Below are 12,111 nucleotides of genomic sequence, written 5' to 3'. Positions count from 1 at the left end.
CCCTGGCTGTCCTGGAACTCACTCTGTAGACCAGGCTGGCCTCAAACTCAGAAATCTGCAGGCCTCTGCTTCCCAAGTGCTGGGATCAAAGGTGTGCGCCACCACCGCCCAGCTGACATGAACTTTCAGTAGACATTTTATGAAAGAGAGATGATTTCCTAACAAGCACACATAGGAAGATACATATTACTAATCATCAAGAGCGAGCACGGGATTTAAGGCCCTGAAGTGCTGGTACGTAAGTGCGAGGTTCTGATGGTGCGATGTCTTGGCAATGAAGCACAGCTATTTAAGGTTTGAATCACATTTCTATGTGTGCATGGCTATGCATATGTGTGTATGAGGATGTACACGGCATGGCATGCATGTGGAAGTCAGGAGACAGCTTGTGGGAGTCAGGTTTCACTTTCTGCTCTGTGGTCCCACAATAAAGCGCAGGCCATAGGGCTTGGTGGCAGGCGCCTCGCCTGCTGTGCCATCTTGCTGGCCTAGAGCTGGTTTTCTTGTTTTAGATGAGAAAAATATCTAAATATGTTTGTACAGCTTTTTGGCGTTATTGTTATCTGTTGCCACTGGACCATGCAGTGCCACGTGTCCCAGGGCCTTCTAGTCATGCGTGGCTACTGCTTAGCACACGTCAGTCAGCCCTGTCGTAGCCATTGATCATTGGCTCTCGGTTCTGTGAGATCAATTCATCCACATTCCATATGTGATTGAAGTCACGGGGCACTTGTCTTTCTGTTCCCAGTTTGTGTCATCTCTTGCCTTCAATTCCAGAATTGGAATGCTGTGGCTTCAAGGCCAGCCTTCTTTTGTTCTAGAAGTTTCATGATGTCCCGTATTAACACTGAAGTTTTTATCCGTTTTCGGGCTGTATTTTGTGAGACTGGTAAGGGGTCAGGGTCTCGGTTCACCCTTGTGTGTGTGGGATGGCTGTCCTGTGGGTGTCCTGAGCACCTTTGGTGGAAACAACCGGGGGGTTCACTTCTATGGTCTATTCTGCTCCTTTGGTCTGTACAGTACAGCTATTTCTGTTTTGTGTCTCTGTGTCTGCTGGTGTCAGCATCGGTCAGAAAGGGGGCATTGGGTTCCCTGAAGCTGGTGTTACCAGCACTCGTGAGGTGCCGGACATGAGTGCTGGGGTTTGAACAAGTATTCTCTAGAGGAGCAATAAGTGTTTTTCATTGTGAGCCACCTCTGCAGCCTTCATAGTGTTTTAAAGTCAGGTGGTGTAATGCCTCCAGCTGTGTGCCATTAAACACAGCTGTGTGGAATAAAAAGTGGGGAACAGAAAGCATATGTTTCTCAATACAGAAAAAAAAAAACAACTTTGATTTTCTTCATCAGTATAATACAAATCATCTTTCTCTGTCTCTCTGTTTCCCTGTTTGTGTCTGTCTCTCTTTGTGTGTCTCTCAAACAAAAGTGCCCTGACCCCTTCCTCCCTTCCTCTCGTGTGTGTGTGTGTGTGTGTGTGCTGGGACAGTGTGGTCAGAGGGCAACTTTTGGGTATTGGTTTCCCCTCCACCTCATTTCTGAGCAGACTGCTGTCTGCACGCCCCTCTCAGGCTGAGCCGCCTGTCTCTGGGCAATTCCCTCTCTGCCGTGGATCTCATGGTAGGAGAGCTTACGGATAGATGAACGACAGCATCAGACGCTTTACAAGGATTCCAGGGATCAAATTCTGGCCGTCAGGTTTGTTTGTCTGTCCAAAATTTTCCCCTGTTGACCATCTCTCTGGTCCCAGCTCTTTATTACCGCAAATGGCGTCTACTGTGTGCAGTTATGGTCTTTTGAGGTTTTTGTTTGTTTTTGGAGATGAATTTTTTAAATGATTAATTTATTTTTATTTTATGTGCATTGATGTTTTTCCGGTATGCATGTCTGGGTGAGGGTGTCTAACCCTCTGGAACTTGAGCTGTAAACAGTTGTAAGCTGCCGTGTGGGCATTGGGGATTGAGTCCGGGTCCTCTGGAAAAGTAGCCAGTGCTCCCAATTGCTGAGCCATCTCCCTAGCCCCTCATTTTGGTCCTTCTAGTCTTAATTTGTTGAGGATTTTTTTTTTTTATCATGATATGATGTTGAATCCACTAATCGCCTGTGGCCATTGGGATTGACCTTGGTTGTCCAGTTCATATGATGTACTTTCTATACTACATTTTTGATCACTTTTGGCTCTAGGGTTAGGTTTCAGTGCTAGCAGGACTGCTCCTGGTTTACAGGGAGAGAGTGCTATAAACTTGTTCCTTCTGTCTTTGTGGTTGTAGATGTCCCGCATCTCATCCCTGATTAAGGGTTTGTATTTCTGTATTTCCAGGTGTGTTGTACGCCTTGCCGGATATAATTGAATATGTGAAAACATTTTTTATAACTTTACCTGTTTAAAAAATTGAGGAAGGAGGCACAGTCAGGCAGGCTGTGTACTGACCGGTAAATTTCTCTTTTGAATCAGGTTTGCTGCCGAAGGAGAAAATGGCAATCGAAGCATTTCAGATTTGTTGTCTCCTTCTGCCTCCTGAAAACAGGAGAAAGCTACAGCTGTTGATGAGGATGATGGCGAGGATCTGCCTGAACAAGGACATGCCCCCACTGTGCGATGGCTTCGGCACCCGCACGCTGGTAGGTTGTTAACATCTGCTGGCACCTGAGTGTTCAGTCTGAAATGCAACCAGGTTAGGTTTCCCGTTCTGAGAAGCCAGCCGAGCACAGCCAGCTGTCCGCGCACGCTTACTGTGCTCAGGTCTAAGGCCCCCGAAGAGCAGCGTGGAGAGTGAAGAGGGAGTAGGGAGCAGGCTCCCCCTGTAGAGACAGCCGCAGTGGCTTCTCTTACCATTTTATGAATGACTGACTACCTACCGTCAACACAAAGACGGTGAAGGTGAACAGACAGGACAACCACCTTCTCCTGTTCCAGAACAGCAAACACTGAAGACTTTCGTAACAATCGAGGGAGACAGCACACGCCATGGGAGGAGAAGCAGCAGGTGTGCATTCAAGTAGGAGGGGTAGATAGACGCCCAGCTGCGCCGGATGCCCAGCTGCGCCGGATGCCCTGGGAAGATGGAGCCGCTCATACGGCTGTGGGTTCGGGCTGTTCTGATGTGTGGACTCACTGTAGAAATATTTAATTAAAACCAATTAATATGCCCATCACATCACCTGCTTATCTATCTATCTATCTATCCATATCTGTGGATTGGAAAGTTACTTTTGTAGCAGTTTTGACACATGAAATGTGTTTTTCTTAGTAGCTTTGGTCGTGGACAGATTCCTAGAATTTCTTCTGACTGGAACTTGTGCTCCAGCCAGCATCTCCCTGTCACCCTTCTTCCTGCCCCTGTCCCCTGCGGACTCCACTCTGCTTCTCCTGGCTTTCTTCACACAGCCTGTAGAGAGATTCTCTCTCTCTAAGACCACCTGTGTCCTCTCCATGCTCTTGGGACCACCGCTTACTTTCTGGACCTGCTTTAGAGGAGTGAGACTGCCTACTGGGGAGTGGATCCCTTCTTGGGCTAAAGAGAGATTTTTGAAAAGTTGAAGAAAACTTGTACCTATTTACTATAGTAACACACACACACATGTATGTATGTATGTATGTATGTATGTATGTATGTATGTATGTATGTATGTATAAAGTGCTATACATGGTGTTTTAGTCAGGGTTTCTATTCCTGCACAAACATCATGACCAAGAAGCAAGTTGGGGAGGAAAGGGTTTATTGAGCTTACACTTCCACGTTGGAGTTCATCACTAAAGGAAGTCAGGACTGGAACTCAAGCAGGTCAGGAAGCAGGAGCTGATGCAGAGGCCATGGAGGGATGTTTCTTACTGGCTTGCTTCTTATAGAACCCAAGAGCACCAGCCCAAAGGTGGTACCACCCAAAAGGGGCCCTCCCCACTTGATCACTAATTGAGAAAATGCCCCACAGCTGGATCTCATGGAGGCACTTCCCCAACTGAAGCTCCTTTCTCTGTGATAACTCCAGCCTGTGTCAAATTGACACACAAAAGTAGCCAGTACACATGGTTTCAAAGCTTTCATAAATTTACTGAAGTTTTTCTTTCCAAGCAGAAGTTTCTCTTTCTCTCTGCAAATATGAAGAGGAAGTGACACTGTTAAGTCTTGGTATTACTTAACAGACTGCACCATGTTACTTTAATCCAGAGCATAGAATCAAGTGAATTAGTAATGTGAATTCATATAAATTATATTGTTTACATTAGTTATTATATTTTTATATTTATATGTTTACATAAATATTATATAATGTATATTTTTGGTTATAAAATCGTCTCATGTCATATACAGTTTCTTTGTTCAAAGAATTCTCAAGTGTGTATTTCAAATTGTAAAGAAAGCAAGTTAGTGAAGGAAAGATATGATGGTTGAGGAACTTAGAGTGAAAACAAACAGTGAAACTGGGATATTCTTTGGTCAAGTGGCTATGAAGTTCTTGAACTTTAAAGTGCTAAACCCTGACTAAAACACCATGTATAGCACATGTATATAAATTTCAGAATATATATGCATGTGTGTACATATGCATGCATGAAAACATAGATGCGTATTATACCTTGTATAAAATGGGGAGTTTTAACAATTCCTCAGACAACCTTCTCTCTATGGAGTGTCTTCAGGGGAGATTCCCATGTGTTGGCCCCAAGTGTCTAGGTGCCTGTGGGATGTGCCCCCTCGGGCCACGCCCCAGGCCACGCCCCTCAGCCACACCCCCCCTACTCACACTTGTCTTGAAAACTAAATGGCATTCAGTTTAGAGAAGGCAAGACGGCCGCTCACATCTGTGCATTTTCACCATCCCCCTGCCTTCTGTTTTGTTTTGGTCTAGATGGTTCAGACATTTTCCCGCTGCATCTTGTGTTCTAAGGATGAAGTAGACTTAGATGAGTTACTAGCCGCCCGGTTGGTGACATTCCTGATGGACAATTACCAGGAGATTCTGAAAGTTCCTCTGGCCCTGCAGACATCCATAGAGGAGCGTGTGGCTCATCTGCGACGAGTCCAGGTAAAGGGGCAGACGTCAGCAGAGCTGTAAGCTTGGCGGGTAGGGGTCAGGGAAGGTCGGCAGCCTCCTCTTGACATTATGTGACTTGGTCAGAACAAAGTGCCTATAGCAGGCCTGCTGCTAAACATGGCATGAGTTTGCTGTTATAATGAACAGCCATGGATTGCATGCTTGGCTTATTACGTCAGCGATTGCCATATGGGTGTCAGCCCAACACATCGGACAAGTTAGGAAATATAGGTTATCTATACACAAATGAGCAGAGTGAGAGTTACGGTACAGTGTTCACAGTATGGATGCATTTATTTATTTATCTTTTTTCTCCTCTCTCCATTTTTTTTGTCCCTCACTTTTTTAGTAACTTAGGTTTTCTTACTTAATAATACAGTAGAGCATCATCTCCTATCTTCAAATATTCTTGATTGACACTTTTACCAAGAGCACACTCTGGAGGCAAATGCTGTGTGAATCGAGGGTGTGCCCTTTTCTCTGCTGTGCCTCCTTATTAGGCAAATGAAATAATGTCACCGTGCTTCAGCGTCTGCGCCAATCTTCTTTTTTCTGTTTTTAGCAAAATCACAATGATAACTATTATTTTGTTTACCTACTACATATAAAAAAGTACTTACAATAATGTTTTAATGTTTATCACATAGCAATTCTTTAAGAGGTGACTGCTGTTGAGGTTATTGATATTATGTGATTAATGCCAGATATGTGACCTATATATGTGATTAATACCATATTGATATCACATTCCACTATAGAAATGTATATGTAACCGGGCGGTGGTGGCGCCCAGCACTTGGGAGGCAGAAGCAGGCAGATTTCTGCGTTTGAGGCCAGCCTGGTCTACAGAGTGAGTTCCAGGACAGCCAGGGCTACACAGAGAAACCCTGTCTCGAAAAACAACAACAACAACAACAAAGTGTCAGGAATATATATGTAATTATCTTAAGTGTGGTGTTGCACTTTTTTAGTTTTTTTTTCTATCTTAGGTGTTACACTTTTTTAGTTTTTAGTTTCATTTTCCTTTATGTTTTTAAATATAGGGTCTCATGCTGAAGACCAAGGTGACCTGGAACTCATTATGTAGCCCAGGCTGCCCTTAATTTGAAGCTGTTCCTCCTGCCTCAGCTTCCTGAGTCCTAGGATTATGGGCCTGAGCTTCTGTCTCCGGCTATGTTTGATATTTAGGTTCTTTCTTTATTTCTCTCTGTTTTGCAAGCAATATATTAGTAAATATTTTTATAGCTAGTTATGTAGGGGAGGGGCTGATCTACAGCTATTGTCCAAGAGTAAATTCATAGGTACATCACTACTAAGTCAAACAACTTAAATATATTTTAAGTATTGACCGCATATGGCTAATATCCTTTTGGTTTAATTGTTTGAATTTAATTTACGTCAGTGGCATAAGAAAATACATGTTTATTTCACCTTTGCCTCTGCATTGGATATAATTACCATGAAAAAATATACATATGTATGTGTGTAACATATGTATGTATCTTATATAAATACACACACACACATACACACACTCTTACCATTTGCATTGGTAAATACATGATCTTACTAGAGTTTTCGTTTACCGTTTTTCTTCCTAATATTTTTATGAGTCAGACTTTTGAAGAGTAAGATTAAGTGCTGCCTCAGGTCTTCCAGGAAGTTCCAGAGCAGGAGCTGGGGCTCTGGGGCCCGCTGGGCTTGTGTGTTTATCATATACATAGCAGGCGGATCCCAGCAGCCTGTGCTTGGAGGATCGAGGGTGGGTGTGATGGTTAATTTACCTGCATAGAAGCTTGGCCTTGTCAAGGTGGACATTTGCTATGACTGAGTAAAATCAGTGATGACTTCACAACCCCTGGGGATGACGTTCAGGTCTCCAGGCTTGTCTGAAGGTGACCCACTCTGCAGCCCCTGATTTCTGTTTGAATTTCAGATCTTTTTTTTTTTTAATTTAAAAAAATTGTTTTTAATTTTCTATTTTCTTTGTTTACATTCCAAATGATTTTCCCTTTCCCGGTCCCCCCCCCTCCGCATAAGTCCCATAAGCCCTCTTCCCTCCTCCCATTCCCCAATCAACCCCCTCCCACTTCTCTGTCCTGGCAATCCAATGAATTTCAGATCTTATTGAAGGGCACATAGAGGTATTCCATGTTGTTATTGTTTTGTTTTTATTAGAGTGGGTCTCAAGTTCAGAAAAGTAAGATAATCTCATATTTTAAATTTAAAACTGTGGCTTTAAATATTGTTCTTTTAAAAGTGAGAAATACTTCTTTTCAGTATGCCCCCTCCCCAAGCAAACTAAAGACACTATCCCACTTCTGCCAGGAGATGTGCTGGTTTTGACTTAATCTAACTCTGTGCTTCGTCTCAGATAAAATACCCAGGAGCTGATATGGACATCACCCTGTCTGCACCTTCATTTTGCCGTCAAATTAGTCCCGAGGAGTTTGAGTACCAAAGGGCGTATGGCTCCCAGGAGCCCCTGGCAGCCTTGTTGGAAGAAGTCATAGCTGATGACAAACTCTCCAACAAGGAGAAGAAAAAGAAACTGAAGCAGGTGACGAGGCTGTTCTGCTGAAGGCATCTCCCTCCTCTCTTCTCAAGTTGTTCCTTCCATTAGCTCTCCATTTTTATGGGCTTCATGTAAACCTCATAGGCATGAGTTTCTGACTTAGGTTCTGCGGTCCGGAAGTTTAGCTACATTGTTTCCCCAATTGTATCGTTTTTTAACATTGCTGAGCATTTCTTTTGTAGTGTAAGGTTCTGATATTTGTTGTTTTGCTAATGACATGATATGAACCAGCTAAACAGTTACTTCAGAAACTGACTGTAAGGAAAATATTTAGTGTGTGTGCTACATGTGTGCACATATGTGCGCATGTGCAGATGCACGTATGTAGAGGTCACAACAGCTGGTAGAGTCAGTTCTCTCCTGCATCTTGGTGTTAAGCGTTTGCAAAAGCTCTTCTACCTTGCAGAAATCTGTTTTTAGGTGGGTGGCGTCCATGTGGTTTCTTGTCTTAGACCTCACTAAGTACGCCAGTCAGCCAAACTCAGTTCCTCCTGAGTGAGGCAACAAGCCAAGGGATTTTTTTTTTTTTTTTTTTAGAGAACAGCTTTCCTTTGGAAAGGGGCACTGCATCCCTTAGCTTTTGTCGGTGTGACAGGAAGCCTAAGGGCTGGAGGAGAGTTGGTTGGCTCTGGTGCCGGGGGGGGGGGGGGGGGGGGGGGGGGGGGGGGGGAGAGGGGGGAGTTGGGTTGGGGGGGGTGGGGGGGGGTTGTGGCAGATGAGGGATGCTGGAGCAGTTGAGTGCCTGGCAGCGACATCCTGCAGAGGCTCTTCATCCCTGGAAATGGGTAGAGACATACACTGCAGGGACCTGCTTCTCTGGGGACTCGCCTTCTCCAGCCAGGCTCCCTGGAGCTCCCAGTTTTCAAAACCTCCCAAAGTCATTGGAATCAAATAATAGTCGATGGTACCAGGTGTACCATGGTGGGGGATGGGGGGAAGACATTTCTCTTTCCAGCCTTATGTGTACTTTGGCCATCCTCAAAGACAAGTCTTCACTCTGGATGGCATTTAGCTTTCACTCCGTAGCGCAGGCCAGCCTTTCCCTAGCCGTCCTCCCGTTTCTGCCTCCTGAGTGTGGGCGTTAGAAGTGGTACCTTGCCACTCTTGGTCTGTAGTTCCCTGTACAGCTGGCTTCCTGGACAGGGCCCACGTCGGATTATTCTCTGATCTCAGGGCTCTGGCCTCTCTCATTTTCCTTCTGCTAATGTTGGAAAAGAGTTGTGTGGTGAAAAATCAGAGGAAGAATACATTTCCTTCCTTTACGTTGTCTGTAGGGTCATCCCTGTAGATGTAGGGTCATCTCTCCTCTTTGTTGGGCAGAAGGTGGCCAGTCTGTGTTGGAGAAGGAGAGAGATGCTAAGACACAGCTGGGCCAGACCTTGTGTAGAACAAAAGTTATTTTCATTCAGACTTAACTTGTGCCTGGTGTTCACAGTGAGGGATAGTCATAGCTGACAGGGGAGTGTTTGGAAGGGGTTGATTACAAGGAAAGCCTCATCTGAAGATGGGGGTCGCAGGACAGATGAGGCAGCCGTGCGGACAGCAGCATCAAACAATTTAACAAAGCAAAGGAAAGCAGGGACCAGGAACTCCAGTTTGACTGTGTAAGTTTTGGGGTTCTTTTGTGCCTTTTTTTCCCCAACTCATATTGGACTCCTGTTCAGTTTCAGAAATCTTACCCCGAAGTCTACCAGGAACGATTTCCTACCCCAGAGAGCGAAGCACTTCTCTTTCCTGAAAAGCCCAAGGCCAAACCGCAGCTGTTCATGTGGGCATTGAGGAAGCCTTTCCAGCCGTTCCAGAGAACTAGGAGTTTCCGGATGTGATGCACTGACGGAGCTTGAGAGACCTCAGTGGTAGAGACAGTTTGAGGCAGTGGAGGTTCAAGAAGGCTGTTGTAAACTACTGAGATACGGAGTTTCAGAGCACCCATCAGGTCGCCCGTCTCCTCTTGTTGAGCCGATGTCAGTATTTTTATAAATCTCCATGCTGTTTGTAGAGATATATAAATGAGTGAATGATTGCAAGTCACGTGTGTAGGGGTGGCGTTAACAGGCTTGGGATGGTTCCAAATCTAAAGGTAAAGCGTTCCCCTCCTTCTGTTCGTTGTTTTCCGTGGTGTGTAAAGTCCTGTGTGTCATCTATGCATCTGTGAAAACCAAGCCTTAGAATACTGTACATACTTGAATAAGAACAGCACTGTGTGTGCTGTACCTGTGGTAGCACTCACCCAGTTGCCTGTTGTGGTTTCTCCTGTGTAAGTGCCACAGGTTGTTGCTTGTTTGTTTGTTTTTATTTTTTAATTTCTTTTTTGATTTGCTATTGTGAAAAGTCCTAATGTTTTGCACTGTGACAGCCGTGTCCTTTGTTTCGGATTTTCCTGTTGCTCTTTGACCACCCCTCTGCCGGTCTGGGTCTGCCCGTGTCTGGGTGTGGACTAGTGTGCGTCTGTCTGTCTGCCCACGGTCCTGTAATCTGAGTCTCAGCTAAAGATGGAAGGTGGAGCCGGATGAATTCTTTGGGTTCCCCTAGACCTGTAAATCTAAATTAAGTCTTTGTGTGGCTTTATGAAAAGTATAAATAGTCGAGTAAGATGAATTACTTCCTTTATGAATGTATTTTCTCAGCTTCTTCATTGTTTTGAAAGTACATGGAATGTAAATAAATACTGAGATTTTTTATATATATACTATGCCTTGTATTTTTCTTCTTTGCTATTTATTTGGATAAGTTACGGAGTCTCTTCAGATGCTCTTTCTGTGTCTATCAGACAGGAAGTGAGGTTTATTTTCAGCTTTTGTATTGGCTTCAGGAGAGTGTGCCCCCCATGTCTGTTTGTCTGTCTGTCTGTGACTCTGTGTTTGTCTCTGCCTCTCCCTCCTCCTTTCCTCCTCCATTCTATTCTTCCTCCTCTTCTCTCTTCATTGTTTCTTCTTCAAAATAGTGGTGCATCTGAAATCTCTCTGAGAGGAGTTGCCCTGAGCTGAGTTTGTGTTCTTGCGCTTGAGATCTGCCCCCTCCCCTCTGCCCCGTGGCAGAGTACCTTCTATAGCTGGCAGAGATTTTGCCCATTTAAGAATAGGTAAGTATTCCTGTTAATTTAAATACGGTTCCAGATATTTAATGTGATTTTTTACACTTTGAGTATTCTTAGACTTGGACGTTTTGTTGAAGCAGAGTATAGTTCTGCTCAGTCTTGCTCTGTGGGGGAGAACCCTGTTGTCTGATGTATTTGGAAGTGTGTGTGTGTGTGTGTGTGATTGCATTCTGTTTTATGCTTGCTTCTTGAAATGTTTGTATGTGTAAACACCATAAGCCAAGTATAAGACCGATGCTAAGCAGCAACAGTGTTCCTCCGTGGTTCTACCATCTAGCATGTGCGCCATCGGTGTGTGCTTTCTTTCTTTCTTTCTTTCTTTTTTTTTTTTTTTTTTTTTTTTTTTTTTTGGTTTTTTGGTTTTTTTGGATTTGGTTTTTTCGAGACAGGGTTTCTCTGTATAGCCCTGACTGTCCTGGAGCTCACTTTGTAGACCAGGCTGGCCTCGAACTCAGAGTTGGCCTCTGCCTCCCAGAGTGCTAGGATTACAGGCGTGCGCCACCACCGCCCGGCCGGTGTGTGCTTTCTTTATTCAGTGGTTTTACCACAGCTGACCCTGTTGGGTTTGAGTTGTCAGTGTGTAGGTAAATACTGGTGTCACTCTGATTAATGTTTCCCTCTGATTTTAGTATAGCTGGACGATTTTTCCATATATTTTTAGAATTTACATTTTTATAAAAATTTAACTATTTCTCATTTATATACATGTGCATTCTATGATTTACAGTGTATTTTTGAGCCTATAAATCACTTTGGTGATTACTGTTCTATTTACGACTGTGCCAGTTAGTTTTTGACCACTTAACATAATCTATACTCATCAGAAAGCAGGAAGCTCGGCTGAGGCTTTGCCTCCACCAGATTGCCTTGTGGGTGTGGCTCTGGGGCGGGTTTTTTCTTTTTTTGATTGATTGTGGGAGGGGTCTTGTAATCCTGTAGTTACTCCTGCTCTCCAGCAGGTGGCTGTATAAGAAAGTAAATTAAGAAAGCCACAGGAAGCCAGTGAGCAGCATACTGTGGTCTGTGTCAGTTCCTGCCATAATATCCCTGTAGTCTCCCCTCTTGGTGTTTCCAGGAAATGTAAGTAAACTCTTTTCTCCTCAGGTTATTTTTGGTCGTGGTGTGGCCACAGTGACAGAGACGTGAATGAGGACACTGTTAGCAAGTCCTCCAGTCATGAGCCCACCGTTAATTTTTTGGTAGATGATAATGTTTAATTTTTTTTTAAAGGTTTACAAGTTCTTTGTTTCTAAGTATTTAATACTTTGAAAAATGTTAGTATCAATTTTTTTTATTCTATTTTAAGTGTCTGGAAGCTTTCTTTTGCTTACTGACTGTTGTGACCTTGCTATACTTTCTTACTAATTCTAAATATTTAATGTGGCGTCTGCTTGATTTTCTACAT

The 12,111-nt window shown here is 43.9% G+C and overlaps 1 protein-coding gene across 1 annotated transcript in view; it reads left to right on the top strand.

The window, feature by feature from the left end:
• The window catches only part of Depdc1b (DEP domain containing 1B), a 63,344-nt gene extending 53,048 nt beyond the window's left edge, over window positions 1-10,296 (top strand). Inside the window, exons 8-11 of the mRNA XM_052160108.1 lie at window positions 2,453-2,619; window positions 4,849-5,025; window positions 7,409-7,594; window positions 9,274-10,296. Of these exons, the coding sequence (XP_052016068.1) occupies window positions 2,453-2,619; window positions 4,849-5,025; window positions 7,409-7,594; window positions 9,274-9,435 (692 nt within the window). The 3' untranslated portion in view covers window positions 9,436-10,296. The remainder of the gene's footprint in view (window positions 1-2,452; window positions 2,620-4,848; window positions 5,026-7,408; window positions 7,595-9,273) is intronic.
• Window positions 10,297-12,111: the final 1,815 nt, after the last annotated feature.

The sequence above is a fragment of the Apodemus sylvaticus genome, chromosome 16, assembly GCF_947179515.1.
Source record: "Apodemus sylvaticus chromosome 16, mApoSyl1.1, whole genome shotgun sequence".
Lineage (NCBI taxonomy): Eukaryota > Metazoa > Chordata > Mammalia > Rodentia > Muridae > Apodemus > Apodemus sylvaticus.
Note: the sequence above shows the minus strand (reverse complement) of the source record. Positions and strands in the feature narration are given on the sequence as shown.